The sequence below is a fragment of the Taudactylus pleione genome, unplaced genomic scaffold, assembly GCF_031769625.1.
Source record: "Taudactylus pleione unplaced genomic scaffold, aTauple2 ptg001027l, whole genome shotgun sequence".
Classification (NCBI taxonomy): domain Eukaryota; kingdom Metazoa; phylum Chordata; class Amphibia; order Anura; family Myobatrachidae; genus Taudactylus; species Taudactylus pleione.
Genome location: NW_028285428.1, coordinates 1,069,592 through 1,093,370, shown reverse-complemented (window position 1 = coordinate 1,093,370; position 23,779 = coordinate 1,069,592). Strand labels below are relative to the sequence as shown.

At 48.5% G+C, this 23,779-nt stretch overlaps 1 protein-coding gene across 1 annotated transcript in view; it reads right to left on the bottom strand.

The window, feature by feature from the left end:
• CCDC141 (coiled-coil domain containing 141) overlaps positions 1–23,779 on the bottom strand; it is a 284,239-nt gene that overhangs the window by 211,693 nt on the left and 48,767 nt on the right. Inside the window, exon 2 of the mRNA XM_088461203.1 lies at positions 3,948–4,070. Within this exon, the coding sequence (XP_088317329.1) occupies positions 3,948–4,070 (123 nt within the window). The remainder of the gene's footprint in view (positions 1–3,947; positions 4,071–23,779) is intronic.

The following is a 23,779-nucleotide window of genomic DNA, read 5'->3' as shown; positions in this document are numbered from 1 at the left end:
TCTGTACCAAAAAAAGATTTGAATAGAAACCCTGGCCCCTCTGGGAGAATGGAACAGGCACTATAACTCCAGCCTGGAGCATAGTGTGCAATACCTTCCGCAGCTCCGTAACCTTGTTCCGGTCTGATGGTAGACCCGTGGTGAAGAATCGAGCCAGGGGTCTGTGCCGGAAAGAGAGGGCGTACCCGTGGGAGACCACCTCGAGAACCCAAGTGTCTGTCGTAGTGACCGACCAACACTGGGCGAACTGCAGCAGGCGGCCTCCCACTCTGGGATCCCCCAAAAGGAGGCCCGGACCGTCAGGCCGCAGGCTTGTCATCTGGCTTAGGGGCCGGACGTCTGGTACTCCATGCCTGCTTCCGGGGCTTGGCCGATTTCTTAGGGCCAGCCTGTCGAGGAAAAGACTGTGGTTTGGGCCTGCCCTGGGCCCTATAAGACCGAAAGGACGATGGTCCAGAACCAGAAGGAGCAGCGGTCGACGGGAGACAAGCCGATTTGGCTGCCGCCAGCGTGGCCACAATCTTGTCCAGATCCGGACCGAAGAGAACTTCTCCAGTAAATGGCAACGCCTCCAAACCCTTTTTGGAATTTGCGTCCGCCTTCCAGGATCGCAGCCACAAGGTGCGATGAGCAGCTACAGTTGCTGAAGAAATTCTAGACACTAGAGTACTAATGTCTAGGGCTGCCTCGTTGATATAAGTGGCCGAATCACTGGGATTACCAATCAACTGGGCCTGTTCGGCCGGACAGTCGGATTCAAAAGACGCCTCTAATGAATCCGCCCAGCGCTCCATCGCTCTGGCAACCCAGCAAATGGCCATAGCCGGCCGTGCTGCCCCCCCCCCGCATGGGAATAAGCGGACTTCAGGCAGATCTCCACCTTGCGGTCCGTAGCATCCTTAAGGAAGGACATGGATGGCATCGGCAATGTGGCACTACGGACAAGACGTGTCAAGTGAGAATCCACCTGTGGAGGGGATTCCCACTTTGCAAAATAATTATCCACGAACGGATAAGCCACCGAAAGGCGTCTCTGCGGCTGGTATCTTTTGCCAGGCTGTTTCCACGCCTCCTCTAAATGGTCTACTAACTGACCCGAATGAGGAAAGACTGTGGCATCGCCCTTCACATCTTTAAAAAAGGCATACTTTGATTTAGTCGCTGGGGGAACTTCGTCCTCAATCACCAAGGCTGTGCGGACTGCCAGAGTAAGTCCACGAATATATACCTTGGACTTAGCGTCAGCGTCCTTAGTATGGAGAGGTTCCTGATCGTAAGGATCCAGTATCTCCCCATCATCAGACGTCCCCTCGTCATCCTCATAAGGAGCCGACAGAGACGCCACCGGCCGTTTATGTGGCCGCATCACAGACTCCCCTTGCAACACATCCGACAAGTGCTGTACAGAACTCGTCAGGGAGTTAACCCATGCCAGCTCCTGAGAAACCGGAAGCGGGGAAATAGGGAGACTGTGGGGTACCACCAATTGTCGTGGGAAACCCTGCATGGGTGACGACACCACTGACTGCTGGGACAAACCCATCGGCGGAAACGCGGGCTGCGGAGCTAACTGGCCCACTAAGGCTGTAAGCGCCTGAGCGAAACAAGCCCAGGGCGGCTCCTGTACCGGTGCTGTAACCGTAATAGGCCGCGCCATAGACAAACACTGCCGGCAGAGGCCCTCCGCGCTACCCTCCCCCTCCGCTAACGGTACTTTACACGTAGCACACTGTAGTCGGAGGGGAAAATCACTTTCAGACATGATGGCACCAAGTATGTGACCCCTCTCACCAATTATATATTAAATAGGCGAGAGACCACCCTGCAGCACCGCACCGCAATGGCTTAGCATAAAGGACAGGGACAGTAATAAAGCTGACAGTTAGAAGAAAAGTTACAGGCAGCAGCGCTAGCACAGTCACATACAATGCAAAGAAAAATCAATTCCTGCACTAACAGCACTGATCACTCAACTACGCATACACAGGGCCTGGTAGGACACAGCGCAGCATACACAGACCTGACCCAAATCGGAGGAGAGGTATGCGGGGGGACCCAGACCACGATGCTTCCGTCCAGCGCTTCCAGCAACGTTCACCATGTGTTGAAAAGATGGCCGCCGAGGAGCAGAGAGGAGGCTGGCCTGGGGGAGGAGCGCTGCCACAGGACCAGTCGGCAGTGTGCAGAGAGGGCTGTGTGCAGCGGGGGAGGCGCCGGCTGCGAGACAGGGAAGGCGCGCTCCCCTGGCATGCATTTAACCCCCGGGATGCCGCAGCGCTACCGCTCTGCTGCGGTCCGCTGTCCCAGGGGGTAGTGGAAGCGCAGGTTCAATACCTGGCTCCACGCTGCAGCCAGTCCCCAGGGAGCCCCCTGCCTGGGGACTCTGGACCATGTGACAGCGGGGACCCACCGCGGGACCCCGCTGCTTACCTGCGGTCCCCCTTGATTCCGGCCATGGTCCGGAACATCTGGGGTCACCGCTAGCTGTGACCCCAGATGCTCACCAGCATCCCCGGATCGGTACCGGCGTTCTGGTACCGGCGGGGGTGTAGGGAAGACAGCATGGACGTCAGGACTGACTGTCCATGCTGTTCATCCAGATGTGCAGCCACAGCTGCATGAAGAAAAAAAAAGCTTCAGGGGCTCTTCTAGCCCCCACTCCAACAGGTGCACCCGACTCCGGCCGGGCACCAAACTAAACTGGGGTGCCTTGGCTCGGGGGCGGGGTATAGGAGGGGGACCCTAGTGCATCCTGGGAGGCTGAAAGCTTAACTCTATGGTGCCAGATGACTGACGTCACACCTATACCCCCTAAGGTATCCTGTGGATACCCTATGGACCCTGAAGTAGAAATTCAGGATTCTTCTCTAGTCTCAAGCTTAAACAGCCCTCGCCTACTTACTAAAGTGGAGAGAGGTAAAGTACCAACCAATCAGATCCTGTCATTCTTCAAATACAACCTGTAAAGTGACAGTTAGGAGCTGATTGTTTGGTACTTTATCTCTCTCCACTTTATCTCTCTCCAAGGCTTAGTGAATAGGCCTGATTCTGAGTCACGCACAATGCAGATGCTGATGGATGTAGTGGAGCGATTTTATTGCTACTGCGCATGTGTGTAAGTCGCACAGCGCATTGTGTTCCGATTGTGTTTGTACAGAGTCGCAGTTGCGATTTCAGACGCACGCAGATGTGTTTAGAAATTGTGGGCTGTGGCAGGGAGGTGGCTGAATAGACGCATGGAGAGATGGTCTGTCTTATAGACGTGTTATGGCAGCATCGCAGGTATGTCGCTGAAGTGGTTGCGTACACAGACACTCAATCATTCACATAGGAGGTATTACAGCATGTACCATGCTTACCGACATTCTGACTGCCCCCGTGACTGTACGATCATGGTCTCACCCCCCGCCACGCAATGCAGAGATTACTAACATAGTGAAGCAGGGGACGGGGCCACAGTTACATGATTCAGCGCGTCGATCACGTCACTTCTCCCCCCCGCTGTGGGGCTGTTTGTGTGATGATGTGGTGGGGACTTGTCCACCCAATTTTTGGGAGCCTCCTGGTCATTCCAGGAGGTTAGGCAAGTATGGCACTTGTGGAAGCTGAAAGTGGGCGTCACAGACCTAAGCACAGATGTACACCAGAGAAGGGCTGTGTAGCGGCATTCGCATAAAGTAGCTGGTGGGCGACCGCCAGTAGGAGCAGCGTTTAAGCCGCCACCTCTGAATATAGGCCCAACATGTGCATTCAGTAAGGATGAATAACTGCATTAAACACAACAGCCATGGAAAGGATGGTAGTAACGGTGTTTGTTGCTGTCACTTTGCAACCACACACATGCAATGATGATTTGTTGTATTAGTGCACATTTCACTAGTTTGGAGTCAGATCACACATCTCACATCTTTTGCAGCTATGGACCCTCACTCAGTCTGTCCTCTAACCTTGAGCTTGTAGAGAAGGGCATCGTGGTCCTGGACCAGTTTCTTGGCTTCATCTTGACAACTTGGAATCTCTATTAAATTTGGTATGGATTCTGCTAACTGCAACTGGACCAGTTCCCCACTCTGCAAATAAACACAAGCAGTCACATGACACAATGATACACAGATAAATATATATATATTTTCCAATGCTTCTGATTGGCTGAAGGTTACACATGTAAAGTGGTGGTATTGCCAATAACAACCAATCAGATTCTGTCTATCATTTCTATATTGCATCCTAGAAATCCTAGTATCTGACTGGGTGCTAGGGGCAACACCACCAATTTTCAACTTTATAAGCTTTAGTAAATCTACCCCCTGGTGTGAAAACAAGAGGTGTATATAATAGATTCATGTGCAATCTGCTTAGTACAAAAGGTGGTACACAAGGTGACTGTTTATTTAATTGGTTCTTTTCGCTAGGAATTAGCATTCAGTACTAAAGTAGTAACGGTTTCTCTCAGAGGTCAAGAGAGTCCAATTGTATATAAGAGTTGGTCTATCTCAGTGGTCTCCAACCTCACGGTCTTAATTTTGGTAGCTCACCTAGCTGCAGTACTGCCAAGTAAACTAGGAGATTTCCGCAGCCTCTATAGCAATCACCTGACGTGTTTCCCTGTGGTTCCACCCACGGCGTCTATGCTACGGCGGAGCGAGTGACTCCCACCCAGCCCTCCTGGAAAACCACACAGCAGCCCTGCCTATACAGTATCTCTTGCTCCTCTACTGCACGTACCCCCTTGGAGCCCGTAATTAACAGTGAAATGTGCCTGTGCTTAAATTTTGTTTACAAACTACAACAAAATCACTGTAATAATTAAATGCATTGTTGTTTCGATAAAACATTTTCTTTTTAATTTTCATTAAATGACCTTCAAATGTTCGGTTATTAGCCAGATTTGTTTTCTATCATTTTAGTAGCTCTTCAGGAGGTTTCATTTTACTAAAGTAGCTCACACCTCAATTAAGGTTAGCGACCACTGATATAACGCATAGGTTAACACTCATATAATTGAGCTTTAACTGATTGCTCACCACAGGGCTCACTTAAAAAGGTCTATTAATCTAAAATATTATACTTATAGGCTAATATTTTTTCAAAAATGTCCCCAAAACTGTTTTTTTAATTATCAAATTATGTAAAAAAAACAAAAACAAAACCTCATTCCGTATACTTTTATTAACAATTATGCTAAAATTACACTAACTAAATCAGAATTAAACAGCTCTTATTCACATAATTTGATATATATAAAAAAATCCAGAGTTTTGGGGGGACAATTTTTGGAAAAATTGTTTTATACAGTTAACTAAAAAAAAACCTTACCACAGTGGTTCCCTAACTGTTTTGAATCATGGCGCCCTAAGGTATCAGCATTGCGTCTATTCATGTACCACTGCAATCCTCCTTTCACTATCGACATCTCAGGATGACGATAACAGGAACTACAGTTTCAATTGAAAAATTACTTATTTACATACTACCGTACTTACTTTTTTTTCTTTTAGCAAGTGGAATTAAAGTAGAAGCTTTAAGTTCCACTACGCATGTGTGATCTGGTAAGCCGGATCACATGTGCGCAAATGCACAAAGACAGTAGCACCCACCCAGGGCCGTAGAGAGCCCGGCCGGGCCCCGGGTAAAGGAGGAGGCGTGGCCTAATTGCGAGAGGCGTGGCCATGCCCCCTTGACCAAAAAAATAAAAATAAATGACTGTAAGCCCCCCAGTCCGGCACTAAGCGGGGGGGGGGCGCGATCAGTGTGATCGCTCCCCCCCACAGCCATAGGAGACTGCTCCGGCTGCAGTCTCGCACTTTCAGCCCAGCACAAGCTGTGTGCTGAGCTGCTGTGAGGGAGGGGGCGGGGGGGGGGCGACGCCGGGCCTCTCTAGCAGGCCTGGGTTTGGGTAAACTGTACCCGTCCCGTCCCCCCTCTCGGCACCCATGCACCCACCTGCTGCACCAACATGTTAGTATGAGTTGTGGTGATAAAAAAAAAAACCTTTTCACATTATATTAGTATCGCCGAAATGTATGAAGGGGCTTTTGGATGAGAATTCGCACAATTTTCCTCCAAACATTTAAATTCACATTTTTTTTGTAAGCATACTTGTAATGGGAAATGCGATCTGCCCAAATTTACTAAAATTAAATTGTATTCAAATATTGCAATGGAAATTTGGGCGAATTTATCCCATCCGCATCTGAGATGCATCACAAACTCAATTATACATACATTGATGTGGCTCTAACTATTTCTAAATGCAGTCAATATAGTATTTTATATATATTATATACAGTATAATAGCTGTAACTGACTGGCAACACTGCACAGTGCATTGTATTTTTCATGTTGCTATAACCTAGAAGAAGCATGCCATGTTGTTGTGATATATAAGCTGCACGAGGAGAGATGCTAACTGTGCTTTATAATTCAGAATGATGTTTTTGGGGGTTGGGTATGGAAGACAGGCAGTCGGGGTGCCGGCCGTCAAAACACCGCCAGCAGCATCCCGATGCTCAGAATCCCGACATTCCAGCGCCAGGATATCGACAGCCGGCATCCCTTGTGCCGGTCAATTCACTACATCCCGTTTTAGTATGTGACCAATTAAAGACTATTTTCAAATTTATAAGACAGTTATGATGAATATGACAATGCTGGTATTTTCTTACAGCTGCTCGAGGCATATATAATATGTAATGATAGGCAAGTTATTAAAATTGATGGTCATGAACTAACATGGCATTTTAATGTTCATAATTAGTCAATATTTACTCAAATAATTTAACCTATTATTTTTTTAATTAACAATAATATATTTTAAACACTATGATGCAATTGTATTACCTGCTGAGACATTGGCATGTATTTATTCGTTACATTAGAATTTCAGCTTTTGTTGCCACGTGATCGGTATGAATTACCGCCAAACCTAAGCCCGGCGGATGAAATACTGATGCTGGAAGGCCAGCACATAAAGATCCCGACAGAGGTGGGTAAGACCTCTAACCCTCCCCTCCCCCCCATAACCATAGCCCTCCCTTAGGGTTGCCTAACCCTAACCTCCACCCCTTAGTGCCTAACCCTAACCTCCCCCCAGGGGTGCCTAAACCAACCCCTCCTCCCCGCACCCTAAACTTAACCTGCCCCAGGGGGTGCCTGACGCTAACCCTCTCTTCCCCTAGCCTGACCCTAACCTTCCCGGGGTGGTGGGTGCCTAACCCTAAGTGCCCCTGGGAGTCCCTAAACCTAACCCTCCCCCTTAAGACGCCCCGGCTTACCTACGTTCGGTATGTTGGTCGTCTGGATTTCGGCGTGGGGCTAATGATAGGCGTCGGTATTTAGACGCTTATTATTAGTCCCATGCCGGGATTTCACTGTCGGGAAGCCGGCGTTTGGCATTTCGACCGCCGGCTTCCTAACTACATCACGTTTCCACAGGGTATGTATAGAAGCATAACAAACTGTAAAAATGGGGAAAACCTTAGCAAAATAAAACATGTGCTTATAGTGCATGCATGGCTGGTCTTTGGAGAGAAAAAGGCTGCTATTAGGGACAAAGACAGACCTCCTAAATCTGCAGCATTGGCTTGCTAGTCAACCACTTCTATACAATATTTGTGTAAGGTCTGTCCCTTCTCATACGAGTGCCCCATTGGCTCCCACTGCTATGGAGACTGGACAGACTTCAGCCTAGCAGGAGCCAGGAAATGAAAAGGAATGCAGGGTGCATGTCTGTGGCTTAACAGTGCGGGGGAATAGTACAGACCGGGGGAAGGCGGGCGTTACAGAGTGATGGGGCAGTGTAAGGGTAGCCATAATCCATCGATAGTTATCAAACATCGATGGTTAACTACCAATGGTTGATGGATTTGCCATCGATGGCAGAGATCCAATGGTTTTCTGCCATCGATGGCAGAGTAGAACCCAATGCTTTTTTCTTTTTTAGTCGGACCAGAGCTTAGCCCTTCCCCCCTTCGTGCTTTTCAGCAGCACTGGCAATTGAGTGGTGCAAACCATTGATAGTTGACCATAGATGGTTTAGTGCCATCAATGGTAAACACCAATGGATCCATCGTTGGACAGCCGACCGATGGCCATCCCTAAGGCAGTGCAATGAGCAGGGGACGTGTTACAGAGCGGAGGGCACGGGACTGAGCAAGGGGGCAGGTGTTACACATTGGGGACAATGAGATGGAGTAGACGACAGGGCAGGGGCAGGGTGCTCTGGGGTGAAGGCGATTTGAAGCATTGTGCCAGGCAGACACTGAGGTGACCCAGGTCCCTTTACTAGTTTAGAATAAAGAAATGGGAAAAGCATCCTTCCACCCCCTGAAGCCAATTCTGCTGTTTTCAGCAAGTGCGAAGTCGCTCAGAAAAGCTGTTGTTTGTGCAAAAAAGTATTAAACACAATCTGTTATTGTAATCTGAACTGTTAGAGGAAATGAGACAGGCAGGTGTAAATAAATCATATACACTGAGTAGTAAATAATAGCACTAACTCAGGACCAAACACTAATGTAAGTCTGCTACTGTAACCAGTGTTTCCATTAGGGCATATACTGTACTGTAACAAGCTTATTAACTCACTACAAATGTGTCCTTCTATGCTGTGGCTCAAGTGGCGCCAAATAGTCCTGCTTGGCACGCCAAGCCCGTGCAACTTGGCCGCACCAAAGGTCTTTTGAACTCAATATGGGCATCTTATTTACATTATTAAAACAACTACAAGCGGCAAAACTACATTGCTAGCATACACTGAGCCTAATTCAGAGTACACAAATGCCATCGCAGCTGCGATCTCTCACGGATCGCAATTGCTAAAATATGCTAACAACTCACTCGCCGTCCAGTGCATAGAGAAGCCCACTGACAGCATCTCACATCCGCCGCTCACGCACAAAACCGGACACATCAGAAACATCAAACACAGATGAGACGACCAATGCATCCGAATACTTGAATAAGTTTGAGGATAGATAAGCACCCTGTTTGATATGTAATTTTGTTAGGTAAGTTAAGGGTTAAAAGCTGGAGGGGGATGTGGTTAGTATTCGTCACTTGAGGAGTATAAGCCTATGGTAGGATTTAGGGGAGGGCTTAGAGGTCCCATATAAATAGCCTGGTGAGGGGAGCCATCTTCCTCTTTCCAGTTTATTTCAACCAGGCTGGCTAAGTGGCATATGTATTGTATTTTTTATGTCTGTCTTTCTCTTCTTCTTTCACATTTCACACCCCATTTATTTCCCCTGGTCTACCACCCTCTCTGTCTCCTGTTAATTTTATCTTTTACTACTTTCCTTTTCTAATTTCCCCCCTTCCTTTCCTTTCTGCACATGTTACATACTTTTCCTCCCCCTTCCCCTGCTTGTGTTTCCATATAGTCCCTGTTACCTGCCAGTGCCCTCCCTCCCTGCCATTTACAGATACACAGGCCCCGTGTCCCCCCCCCCGCCCCCGGCTGCCAGGCCTCTCACCTCCGTGGCTGCTTCCCCAGCCACGCGAGGGCCATGGTCCGCTCAGGCGCAAGGCTCCACCTGCCTGCACTCCCGCTGCCGGCTCTTGATTGCCGCCCCCCCCACATCGAGCGCCCCTTCCGCCGCGGCCGCCTGCTCTCAAGCGGCAGCGATATTAGCTAGACGGCCCCCACTCCCCGTCTCCCCTCACGCTAAACGCGGCCATCCCACTCCCTGCACCGGTGGCTAGCTCCACCCACAGGGTCACGGCGGCCATCTTGTGCAGCCAGGCGCCGCATGGTGCTCTGCCGCACCCCTCCCCCCCATGCCCCCACTACTTAAGAACAGGGGGGCACCTCCCTGCACAGCCCCCCCTGCTCTGCCAGCACCAGAGACCCCCCTTGGTGCGGTGTCCCCTAGCGCGCCACCCACCAACTTGTCCCCGCTTCCCCCCCGCACCCTGGGGTGGGGGTTACACCCCCCTTGCGTTTAGGGGCGGCTGGTGCACAGCACAATAATCCTGCCCCATTCAAGCCCACAATGATGTGCCGCCGGGCTGCCCCCCCCCCTTATTTCCCTGCCACCGGGATGCTGCACATAAGCCCAATGCAATTTTCAGCCCCTTATCATCCGCCCCGCTTCTGCACTGCCAGCCACTGCCCCCCACTCTCATCCAGTTCGCCCCCTCCTCTGCTAACGCCCCCCCCCCCTTTTTTTTTTCCAGGGATTGGCACCTCACTACAAGGCGCAATAGCTATGCCCATCCAGCCGCATGCCACTGCAGCTGTTTTCCTGAACCCATACATGTTTCCATCCCCCCCTCACACCCCTCCCCCCAAAACCTGATCCCGTACCCCCGCTGGCTACAGCATCTCCTGCTCTTTCTTCTGCGGAGGAACTTTGTTGCGTGGGTTTCACCGGATATTTTTTCGAGCCCCCAGGTCACAGTTTTTTGAGCGTCTGAGCCCATTGTCGAAGTCCTGCGGACAGATGGTGCTGATGTCGAATCAAGTCGTGGTGGGCGCACCGCGCAGCAAGGGACTGTTGGCGAACACAAAGGAGCCAGTGGCTGGGCCTTCCACGTCAGGATCAGGTGAGCATGGTGTTAACCCATTTGCGCAGCACACATTCCTCTTCCACTAATGTTTCTAGCGATTCTTCCAGTTCATTTGTAAATCCGCACAAGCTTATGCGTTACTTAGTGCAAATTTAATGGGAAGCAGGGGTGCCCTTAGAGATTTAACACAGTGTCAGCAATTGAGGTACCGGATGAAGCGCGGGTTATGGTTCACTGAGCGAATACGGCTATCCTTAAAGGTTTAAAGTTTTAAAGTAGGGAGCGGTTAGGGAAGAGTAAATTTGTGGATATGTTTGTGATTACGGCTGACGCACGTAGGCTTAGTTCAGGCTAAGTCAGCAGGAGTAATGGCAGGGGCCTTGGGGTATGTTATGTTTTTTGCGGCGTGCTACCTTGAGTCCAGACACAACAGGAGGGACAGGCAGTGTTTTCAATTAGGTTTCAAGGATGTTGAGGTTTGGCTTGCTCGACCAACTGCCTAGCTTGCCTGCGGAATCCTTGGTTGGTCGGAAACAGCCCTTTCTGGCCTGCCCAGATCTGTGGGCATCAGCCGCTGGTAGTGCTACGTGTGTAATAACACGCAGGGTCATATGGGGCAGGCTGTGGATACAGTCATATCTGCATGCTCTGCGGGAGCATTCATCCAGCCAAGGTGTGCGGGTTGGTCTGCCGCACAGGGTCAAGGAGAATATTGAAGCAGCAGCGCAGAGGTGTTCAGAAAAGCACTGTCATTGATTAATTTGGGGTTTTTTGGTGTGGGTTTGCATTTATCTTTGACACAGAAATATCCGTGGTTTCTGAGAGGAATCTGAAAGCGGAAGTCGGGTGGGGGCCCATGCGTGGCCCCTTTTGCTCCACCCACTTTTTGTAGGGTTTAGGTGCACCGCCTTCAAGGGGGTGTCGTAGAAGGAATTGGGTAAATTGGGGTTGTTACAGAGTCTCTTACATAAATGGAAGGGTTCGGCAATCACAAAAAATATCTGTCAGATCACTGCGTCGTTTAACAAACGGGGGGAGGGCTCTACTAGCTAAGGCAGATATCGCATCTGCTTTTTGACTGCTGTCCATTTCACCCCGAGTCCTTTAAATATTTGGGGTTTGGAGTTGCAGGGCTCAATTACGTTACACAGAGGGAAAGCCCTTATGGCCATGTGGTTAAGATGTTTTTACATGCCGGCCGATTGGCCTTTTCATTTCGTGTACTTTATTTGAAGGTTTTAGTTACTTTTTTGCAGTAGTTGTCCATGCGGGTATTGGGACATACTGTTGTGTCCCGCTACCTGGATGTTTTCATGTTATGGGGCTAGTAGATACCAGAGTTTGCCAGTATTTAATTAATTTCCTTAGTTTAGTCGCTATGGGAGCCCCGATGGCTCGTGACAGGTAAGAAGGTTTAGTTATGCGCATTATCTTATGTGCGGATAGAAATCGATACCTTGATAGGATTATGCCGCTTGCCTAGGGCGAAGGCGTGGCGTTTTGGGGAGTTGCTAGTAGCATTTCATTTTGGCAAAAAAAAAAAGTTTCGCTAGTACAGTTGCAGTCTCTATCGGGCCCCCTCAGTTTGGCATTTAGAGTCATACATAGGGGTCGGTTTTTCAGTAGACGGCTAGAAGGAGCCACAGCAAGGGTTAGGAAGCCTCGTCACCTCATATGCGTCCCTCTGGAGTGGAGTGGATATGCTGCGCATTTGTTTGTTTTTTATGTGCAAATTCAACGTACAGTTCTGCACGCGTCACCCGTAGCCAAGTCCGAACTTAGACCGTTACATATGCGTCATGTTCCTTAAGTGGTGCATTTGAAGGGGAGTGTTGCACGGAGCCTTGGCCGGTTTCCTGTGGGGTTCAGGGCCTAGACAGGAACATCCTTATTCTTGAGAATTTTTCAATTGTAGTGGCGGTCGAACTGCGGTCCAGCAAGCCTTGCATTAGGCAAATCCTGTTTGGTGATAAGTTAGGTGTGGTATAAGAAGGCTCTAATCTAGGACGGACTTGGATCCGGCCTCGCAGTGGTTAGGCATCTATGTGTTTAAGGAATATTGAGTTTAGGGCACGGCATGTTTTCGGGCGTTGCTACCAAGATAGCGGACATCTTATATCGTTCAGTGGGACATGTTTCATTCGCTCGCGCCTCCTGCTAATTTTTTTTAATTAAGTAATTTTTATTAATTATTTTGCATATGCAAAACAAAAACATTTTCAAACAACTAAACAAAAACAAAAAAATAAAAAATAATAATATAATAATAATGGTTAAACACAGTATACATAGATAATAACTGCTAGCAGACAAATATAGCAAAAAATAACATCACCAGATAGAAATATTGTTGAAGAGAAAAAAAAAAAAAAAAAACTAAATTACTATATAATCATATAATATAGAAATCACATAAAATATCAAATTAAATACAGCATGTGAAAATTTGCATAGCTATAAAAGATCAGATTCAGTATCACATCCCAAACCTGCCATAAAATGCTCAGACAGACGGACCTGAAGAAGCATACTTTGATTCAAGCCAACCAGACCAAATCCTATCAAATTTAGATTCCGCTTTCCGTGTTACATACATATAACGTTCATGCTGCACCGTTAGAGCAACTAGGGACACCCAGGCTTGAAAGTCAGGACTTATAGGGGCCATCCCAAGTCTTGCTATACAAACTTTAGCTAATACACATAAATTTATCGCACATTGCAATTTGTATTTATCTAAAATATTATCCTCTATAATCCCAAGGCAACAAAATCTTGGAGTAAGAATAGAATGAGGAATATCGATATCAGATATCGCCGTGAGGACTTGGCTCCAAAAGAATTGCACCCCAGGACATTCCCATAACATATGCCAAAAGGTTCCAGAGGCTGAATTACACTTTGGGCAAATATTCGAAGCCCTCCCTCCAAACTTCACCAATCGCACTGGAGTTAAATAAGTTCTATGAAGTAAAAATAGCTGAATCTGCTGAAACCGAACAGAGTCCCTCATTCAGAGCCGTACGCTCTGAGCAGAGCGCACGCTCTGAATGAGGGCCGCCCTCCATAAAAATGGAGCGTCCTCCTGGACGCTCGTATAGCTGTGGGTCACCACCCACACCCTATACGAGCGTGCATTTTGATGGTCATGACCATCGCGACCATCGAAACTGCGAGCCGGAGCCTGCGGTTGAGGTTTTCAACCGCAAGCTCTGGAGTGATTTTGGCTCTATCAGTAGTGATGTCAGTGGGCCGGCTTCTGACGGGAGGCGTTCCCGCGGGAACGCCCCCGGCAGGGAGGCACGCCCCCGGCACGCCCACCAAAGGGGGCGTGCTGTTAATCAACATCGACAGCACGCCCCCTTTGATCAGACACAATGAGCGGAGCTCCCTCCGTCGTGCGCATGCTCAGTGGACAGCCGCTCGCGAGTGGGTCTGAATCAGGCCCAGAGGCAGTAGATACACGGGGGCAAGCAAGTGCTCCACTCCATTCGTCATCAGTGAGATCGCCTAACTCCGATTCCCAGCACTGTTTCAAATTAGACAAATTAGAAGCCTGGTGATACGATAGCAGAAATGAATATAGACAGGAGAGTGTCCGCTTAGGGCCTAGATGTAAAAGAAAAGATTTTAAAGGGGAATGCTGCAACGAGAGAGGCTTACTGGCAAATTGGGTATTCAGTGCATGGCGGAGCTGTAAATGTCTAAAAAAATATGTAGATGGGAGTTTAAATTCTTCCACCAACTGAGTAAAAGATTTAAGAATCCCATCTTGATATAACTGATGAATCTTAATAATACCTTTACTACCCCAAATCTCTCTAGCATTAAGAGAAGAGAGTTCTGACAGCTGTCGGGAACCCCAAAGAGAGGTTTCTGGGTCTATTTCGCTAAATTGTATTAGTGCATGAGCAGCACGCCAAATTTTCAGAGCCTATAAAACTAAGGCGGGATCACTACGAGAACCCGAAGCATTGAGCAGAGCTTGTAGGGGTGTATGTCCCGCTGACACCTGGGAAACTAACAGAGCTGGAAGGGAGTCAATTGAACTGTCCTGCACCCACAGCCGTAAATGAGCCAACTGCGCCGCATAATAATAGTATAAAAAATGGGGAAGTGCTAAACCACCAGAATTTTTTGACCTAGTAAGTACATCCAACCTTATTCGTGGCCGTTTATCTAACCAAATCAAGGAAGATATTATACTGTTCAGCTTCCGAAATAATGATCTAGGAAGATAAATTGGGGCTTGTTGAAAAATATATAAAAACTTAGGCTGCACTATCATTTTAATTAAATTGACCCGTCCTGTTACTGTCAGGGGGAGTTTGCGCCAAATTTTTATCCTATCTTTCAAATATGAAAACAAAGGCAAAATATTCAGAGAGGAATAATCCTCCATATTATTAGACACCCAAATACCAAAATATTTAAAGGAGTCAACCCAACGTAGAGGTATGGAAATTAATGGGTTAACAGGAGGGCGTCCCCTGAGGGGGAGAATGGAGGATTTGTCCCAATTAATGGCAAGGCCAGAATAGTTACTAAACCTGTCAATCACCTGTAGAACCAGCGGCACAGCAGACTCGTAGTTCCGGAGGAATAACAGCATGTCGTCTGCGTATAAAGCTATCATATCCATCCTGCTACCCAAGGTAAGGCCAACGATACCAGGATGTGTACGCAGAAGACACGCCAATGGCTCAATAGCTAAAGCAAAGAGGCTTGGAGATAAAGGACATCCCTGCCTAGTACCTCTGGACAATACAAATGAGGGCGAAATGAAACCATTCACAGAGATACGAGCAGTAGGCTTATAATATAACAACTGAACCCATCTCAAGAATATTGGGCCTACACCCATACATCTCATGACCTCCCACAGGAAGGGCCACTCCACCGAATCAAATGCTTTTGCCGCATCTAGAGAGACTACTACAGAGGAGGACTCCTCCCCATGAGAGGCCTGGAGATGAGAATAGAGACGCCTGATATTAACCGACGTCGACTGTCCTGGCATAAAGCCAGTCTGGTCCGGATGTACAATCTTAGTGATAACTTGATTAAGACGAATTGAAAGAATTTTAGCGAGTATTTTTGCATCTGTGGGTATTAGTGAACTAGGACGGTATGCGTCTGGAAATTTAGGATCCTTCCCAGGTTTAGGTATCACAATAATGATGGCCTCCGACATGGAAGCTGGAAATACACCTTTATCATGTAAATTATTAAAAAGTTTTAACAGTCGCGGAATGAATAAATCAGCATGTTTCTTGTAAACCTCCAGTGGGATAACATCAGAACCAGGAGCCTTACCACCTGGGAAGGAGTTAATAGCAATTTTGACCTCTTCTAAGGTAAAAGGCGCTTCCAAAAAGGACCTTTCCTCAGGATCCAGATGTGGGAGATCAAATGCTGCCACATATGACATCAATTCAGCCGGAGTGCAAGACAGTCTAGAGCTATAAACATTTTTATAATGGTTAAGAAAGGTGTCAGCAATGTCAGAGGTGTTGGAAACCAGTAACCCATCTGTAGAAAATATTTCAGGGACAGCTGTGGAGGGACGGTCAGCATGGACTAAGTGAGCTAAGAAACTGCCTGTCTTATCTGCAGACATATAGTGAGAGTGAGACTGGAACAACAGCCGGCGGGTATTCCTATCAGTAAGATGGGTAGTCCAAGCAGATTGAGCTGCCAACCACTGGACCCGAGTCTCCTCCAACCTATTTAGTAAATATTCAGACTCCAGTGAACGGCAAGTATTCTCAAGTTCAACCTCCTTCTCTCTATAATACCTTTTAAGATCGGCAACCCGTTTAAGCAAAGTCCCACGCATAAAGGCTTTAAATGAATCCCAAATTACTTCAATTGGAGCAGAACCAGCATTATCAGTAAAAAAGCTCCTCCAAGCAGCCTCAAGTTCCGAACCTGCTCCCATCTGTAAAAGCCAGGAGGGATGTAATTTCCATAATGTCTGCCCTCTTGGACTGTTCAGGTCCACATTCAAAATAAGGGGAGAATGGTCTGATATACCCCTCGTCCTATACTCAGCACCAGATATTTTGGGAATCAAACTAGGGGAGACTAGAGCTAAATCAATTCTGGAGAACGAGCAAAAAGAGGAGGAGAAACAGGAATATTGTTGTATTCCCGGATGCTTCATCCTCCAGGCATCTACCCATCCCAGACCAGCCACAAATTTTGCAAATCCACTCACCCCCCACTGGGACTGTTATATGGGCCTCTCGCCATTTATCCAAATGGGGATTCAAATAGTTATTAAAGTCACCCAGACAGATCACAGGGGTAGTAGGAGATAGAGCAATAAATTCTGCTGCTTTTTTTAGCACCTCATATGAGAATGGAGGGGGTATATAAACAGCAAGCAGAAATATAGGGACAGTGTGAACCCTACAATCAAGAAAGACATAGCGCCCATAAGGGTCAATCTTAACGGCGTTACATACAAACAGCACTGATTTTTTGATAAGTACAGAGACCCCCCGTGAGGACGAAGTGTGTGAGGCATGATACGCCCATCCCACCCAGGGACGTTTAAGGGATAAAATCTTGCTTCCGACTAAATGAGTCTCAGTAAAACAGGAGATATCAGGGTCATATTGTTTAAGCATTTTTAACACTAGAGATCTTTTTATTCTGTCATTAAGCCCCCTCACATTCCACGTAAGTAGTCGTACCATAATAAAATAGAAAATATCTAAGAAGCGGGAATAGAGACATAGCAAATTTCCAGAAAAACAAAAAATATGTGACAAACCAGCCAGCATATACATAATAGGAAAAAAAATTTTAAAAATAAAATTTAAACATTCTAAACAAACCCAGCCAACCCCCCTCCCTGTATACCCCTCCCAACTTAGGCATACTTGGATCCCAAAATTACAAATTATCCAACCTAGAACAACCTATACCAAATTAAGTTCCCTACCGGTAGCAGGGGCAATAAACAAAAGTAGCCACCAATACATGGGAGCCCTCCATTAGAGACTGTGACAGTGAGAGCATTTAACATATTATATACAGGAGAATTACATAGACTACCCTCCTAACATAGAGGCCTCTAGAACATCCAAAACAATCACACAACCACAGATAAAACACAAATAGAGCAGAGCTTCTGCCTCTGGCAACAGGCAGACAGCCACAACCTGAGAAAAAAAAATGAAGGTTTCAGATAATATCACGGATTTGATATTATATCAGAGGTATATCAATCTGGAGCTAACTGTCCATTGCCCGGGGCATAGCGATCCAGCCAGACAGCCGCCTCATGCGGAGAGGTAAAGAAGCGGGTCTCCCCATCAACCACCACACGCAACTTTGATGGAAATAGCATTGCATATGAGAGGTTCAAATCCCGCAGCCTGCGTTTAATGGGGAGAAATTTAGCTCTATCTTTTTGGACCTCTACCGCAAAGTCCGGAAACACTGAAATACGCACTCCATTTCGTTCAAGCGGACCTTTAGTACGAGCTAGCCGGAGTACAGTGTCACGATCCTTAAAATGCAGGAATTTAGCAATGAACGTGCGAGGCGGAGCACCAGGAGGCAGAGACCTAGATGGAATTCGGTGCGCCCGCTCAACTGCAAATTGAGAGGAGAAGGATTCTCTGCCATAAGTAGTTGAAAGCCACGTCTCAAGGAAGGATTCAGGCGAGGAACCCTCCACTTTTTCAGATAGCCCAACGAATCGAATATTGTTGCGGCGAAGTCTTCCTTCCATATCAGATAGCTTGTTTTGCATAACGGACATCTGTTGACACATATTAGAGACACGTTCATGTACAGGGCCATGCGAGTCTTCCAATGAAGAGATACGAGTTTCAGCTTCCTCCATGCGCTCACGAATCCGCTGCATATCATTACGGAGCAAAGAGATGTCACATTGCACCTTTTCAATTTTATCTGATAGATTTTTTCCATTTACAGTAACGGCATCTAGAACTTGCTGCAAGGTGACTTCAGGAGGCGCTGTAGCTGTAGAACCTTGTGAGCACCCTAATGTTGCATCTTGAGACGTTTTTTGCAAACTCTCTGACTGAGAGGCATATGGAGGTTGCGGCGTAGTGGAGCGTGCGAATCGCTCCAGTTTAGCAGCTGCAGCTGCCTGACCAGATTTGCCCATAGTTATGGGAACAACCGGATCCCAATGGCAGTGTTGGAGCTAGTGCTACGGAGAGGTACACGATATCAAATATCAAATATGGCTGCCAATCAGTGTCAGTCACGGCAGGGTGTAGTAGAGAGCTGTACTCTGCAATATGGAGAGCGGCAGTTTTCCCCACGCAGCACCCGCAATAGGAATGGGAGAGACCAATCCCTGCCTGGTCTGATGGCACTCAGGTGCCAGCTGTTACAGGAAGAGGCCGTGCAGAATGCCCCAGCAGGAGATCCCCACTCAGGCAGACAACAGCAGCCGCAGTAGTGGTGTGAGAGAGCCTCCTCCTCCGGATCTGGAGACACGTGGGCGGCTTCCCCTGCAGATCGCGGGCCGCTCTGAGTAATATACGCGGCCGCGAGGGTGGCCACAGGCAGGGGGACCACTCCCGGGGAGAAGCCAGCAGCCGCGACAGCAAAGGGAGAGACCGTCTTCCTCCGGGTCTCAGCACACGTGACCGGCAGCCACCGCAGCACAAGATCGCGGCCACGCCGCCTATCAGAGGCGACCACGAATAAGGCCCCAGGCAGGAAGACCGCTCCCAGTGCCGGTGGTCTCCTCAGGTGAGTCCTTAAGGGCACGGAGGGCAGTCAAGCCAGCAGGTACCCCCCAACACCGTCACAGTTAGCAGGATAATGGTGTGCAGGATGAGTGGCAGGACAGCTCAGAGAAGAAGCTCCTCACTCCATTGCAGCCACGGCCACGACCCACCTCCTGCTAATTTACATGGTTTATCCTTCCCCTTCCATGCCTGGCGGATCGTCACGCCGGCATCCAGGGACTAGCACGGAAGTCATGGGCACCAAGTACATTAAGACCTACACGCTAGTTTTGTGTGATTGGCAAGGTGTTTAGCTTCCAAGAGCGGGCGGTTTCAGATGGTTAATGATTGTATGGCAGAGTTTGTCTGTAGCTGCTATGACAGGGGTCGTTCCAAGGCGGCTTTGTCTCCAGCGTTACCCAGTATAATTTTCCAAGTTGCACGTTTGGCGGATCCTGACAAATTATTTGTATTAAACAAGGCATTTAATAGGATGGGCAAGAGAGTATTAACAAAGGCATTTAATAGGGTGGGCAAGAGAGTATTAACAAAGGCATTTAATAGGGTGGGCAAGGGAGCGTCCTAACAAAGGTGTTGCGCGGAGCCCCATCAACGCAGCCCTATTATAGGATTTGATTGGGCTAGTAAAGGAGTGGCTTCGGTCAAGTGCTAGGCGCTCCCCCCCGCCCGCCCCTTTTTGGTTAGCATTTTCATTAGCTTACTTGAGGGCTTTTAGAATGGGTGAGCTAGTGGCTGCTACTAAGATTTCTGCGCTATCAGGTTTAATGTTAAAATAAGGTGGTTATCAAACCGGTATTGAGCTTGTGCTGAATAGATGGGTCTAAGACAGATTAACTGGCAGGGAGAGAGGGATTTCTATTCAGATGCATGCAGATCCAGTGATTTGGCCAGTTGCTCTTTGGGGTACTTTAATAGGGTTTGCCCTCCAGGTGGCGGGCAGTGGTTATCCATGCTAATCTAACTCCCTTTGTCCAGGTCGTAGTTTAAGATGGTGTTTCAGAATTATATTATAGCTAGGGCAGTGGAAGTCGTATTTAAAACAAGTAGCATTAAGTAGTTGCGCTCCTTGCGAGTTTGTTGGGAAACCCTGGGGCCTTATGCCTACTCCCGCTAGGAATTCTGAAAGGATTTTCAGCTTTTGCCCTCAAGGAGGTTTTGCTGTTTTTCATCTTCAGATGGGTCACCCAACTATTAGTTTCCCTTTCCTTGGTTGTTGTTGTTGTTATACATAGCAATTTCTGTTTGTATTAAATACCAATATCTGTCTGTATAAATGCCAATTCTGTCTAGGTGAACTGTCGGACAGGGTTGTCCGGGAGTGCTAATTGTCGGGTGTGGGAAAATTCCTATATTTACTGGGCTAGCCAGCACCCTTTGGAGTTACATGCCCAATTTTGATTGTGAGTGCGTAAGTTGCATTGCTTAGGATTACGAGAAATGCACTGTAAGTGCCTGCTAGATGCCCCATGGGCAGCAGAGGAGAAGTTTGGGGCCAGACTTGGGAAGCAATGATTTGGTCGCGTTCGTGGGTATTGAACAGATATGGCCATTGCACGCTTGTCATTTAGCGTTTGGCGGACGCGTCATACAATACCCAAGTTTATGTCACGGGGCAGAGAGCTTTCATAGGCCCGATGGGGTACATCTCACGAGCGCGCGGCTAGAGCGGTTGACCGATGACCTCTGCAGTTTTCAATTTCATTAAGAAGGTCACAGTTTTGATGGCGGGCCTGGTTCTGCGAACCGGGCTTTGGCGGGAAGCAGTGGTCATGGGCGGCCTATTATTAGCGCAGGAGTGCCTGTGGTAGCATTCTTCCTTTGAGAGCGGCCAGTTTGTCACCGCCTAAAGGGGGGACATGGTCATTGTTCCAAGGGAGGGACCAGTGCTGTGCCAATTAGGGAAGGATGGTACTGCCCCAGGTCAGTCTGTGCAGGGCGGGGATCCGCCCCCTTTTTATTTGTATTGATATCCACCGGGCTGTGGCCTTGGAGCACTGCTTTCTTCTTGCCACCTATTCTAAAATTTCAATTTGATCAATAAATTCTGGCTGTGACCTCTTTGAATTCCATATACATGTGTCAGTGTGTTTATTTCTAGGTTTAGGAATAAGTTAAGTTAACAAAAGGGAATAATAAAACAAATGGGTGACTTATCAGTCTTCGGAGTAAGTCTAAGCTGTCGCAGAGAAAAGCGGGTCTCCAAACACGCAAAGCGCATGCGCAGTGGCAAATAATCGCTCAATTTGTGTATATATATTGCCATTGCGTCTAACTCTCAATCAGGCCCACTGACCTCTGGGGCTGGCGGCATTTGTACATCTGCGTGTGATTGAGTCTGAATCTGTGTAAAGAGGGCACTGATATGAGCAGCCCGGCTTTTCCCCACGTCAAAATGCTTTGTGCTTCATCTGCGACTTTGTACAAGTGTGATACCAATTCATGTGTGATTAAAGTCGCAGCCCAGCATCTCTGGTACACTGTGCGCGACTTTTTGCTGTGTCTGCGACGTGACTAAGATGCAAAATGTAAACAAAATAATGGCATGCTATTTGTCTTGGAGCATCTCAGTCGCGACGGATTTCTCAACCGTATGGCGTAAAGACGCTCAGGGTATGAGGGCACATCTGTACTTAGCATGTACTGGTATATGATTGGATTTCAGGCTGACTACGAGCTCATTTGTTTAGTTGTGCACCTAGTTTTTGCTGAATTGTGCAGAGAATTGAAACTTCCTCTGAGTGATGTTTAAAGGAAGAAGTTTAGATTTTATTTCTATGCTGTTAGGTGGTGTTTATATAGTATTTGTTGACATGTATTTCAAGGGTCTGGGAAATCAGGAGCTCATTCACACCCTCTCGCTAGATGCGAACACTCGCTCGATGCGTATGCAAATTCGGCTAAGTGACGGCAAGGCAGGCGATCGCACGGCAAGGCATAAGCACGCCCACTTTGTCTTGGCGTGCGATCACTTTATGTATGCAGACGCCCAACAACCATTCACAAGATGCCCACTTGCGCACGTCATCTCCTGGAAGTGCATGAAACCATTGGTACATCGAGCACCATCGGATGCGATCGCAGCACTTGAGGTTCACTATACCCTGCCGCAAGCACTGCGATTACTTCAGTGTGAATTTCAACAAGGTGACGTGTACAATGGCAATTATGCACGCCTCTGGAAGGGCGTTAAGACACTCAGGCGCTCCTGCGTTCGCATCTCCTATCCCCTGTTTCTAGTGGCCAGCCCCTGTCACCACCCACAAATGGCCTCTCCTGTTATTCATTCAGCTGGGCAGTCTATAGTGGCCGAGCGACCGATACCCGATCTCTTGTAGTGATTCGCGCATGCGCATTGTGATGCGTACGTGTGGTACCCCCATATGTGTGCCCCAAATAGGGGTCCCCCAATTTTTTAATGTACATATAAATGTACATGCAGCCCCATAAAACTGAACTTTATGTGACCTTGCTTCTGGTAACCCCTACTGTGCATGTGCAGCCAGGGGGGAAGATTGTCCAGCTGGCCAGGAACCAGGGAAATGGCCCCCCATTGATTGGCCCCTTAGATGCAGGGCAGAGGGACCTGTGGGTAGGCTGCTACTGGGTCCCCTGGGCCAATGATTCATGCCGGACCGTGCCAGGGAGCATGGCCAGAGAAGACACCTAAGTGATAAATATGGCTCCCCAGAGCCCTGGAGGAGCGGAGCCTGGCAGCTGCTGCTGCGGTGAAGCATGTTCGTGGCGCCGAGAGGGGTGAGGCTGGACCTGCCAAGCCCCTAGGAAAGTGGCACCGGATCGGAGTGCAGTGGAGGGCCAGAGAACCTAAGTATCCCGCATGGGACACCACTGCTGGAGGGAAGACGACTGATGTTATTCCCCCTTCTGTACATCGGGAGCCGGGTCATATAGACCGCTGTCACTCACCTGCTGGAGCTGCCGGAGAGGGTTCCTGCCAGCCTGCCTTGGATCAAGCTCTGCTGAGGGAGGACCCTTGGAGCTGTGGAGCCGTCCTGCTGGTGCCCGTCTGGACGGGTTGCTGCTGGTCGGAGGTCTGCCGGGCGGGAGCAGTGAGCCAGGACTGCTCCGCGGAAGTCGCTGGGTGAAGAGGACGGAAAGCCCCAGCACCGAAGTGTGACAGCACCCGCCGCTAGGATCCATTGTGAGCACCAGTGGAGTGACTGCTGACCACGAATCCCGGCAGTGGATTGCCCTGGAGGAAAGGAGCGATCACCGGGAAGTAGCCTCCGCTGTCTAGAAAATACGGCGAGCAGGGCCGGCTCTAGGGGTGTTCGACCAATCCGTAGAGGGCGGCACCCCTCCCCAGAATCCCGATTTCAGCGGTACAGTACTGTGGCCCACGGGTGGTCAAATCGGAAGGCTGGGGACCCCCACCGCCGCAGCTGTGCGTCGGTGCCAGACCCCTGGAGAGTGAAGGGATGCCGCGCGCATGTGCGTGGCATCTATTCACTGACGGGAGAGGGCTGGGGGAAGACCAGCCAGTGATAGAATGCTGGGCTTTACCCCCAGCC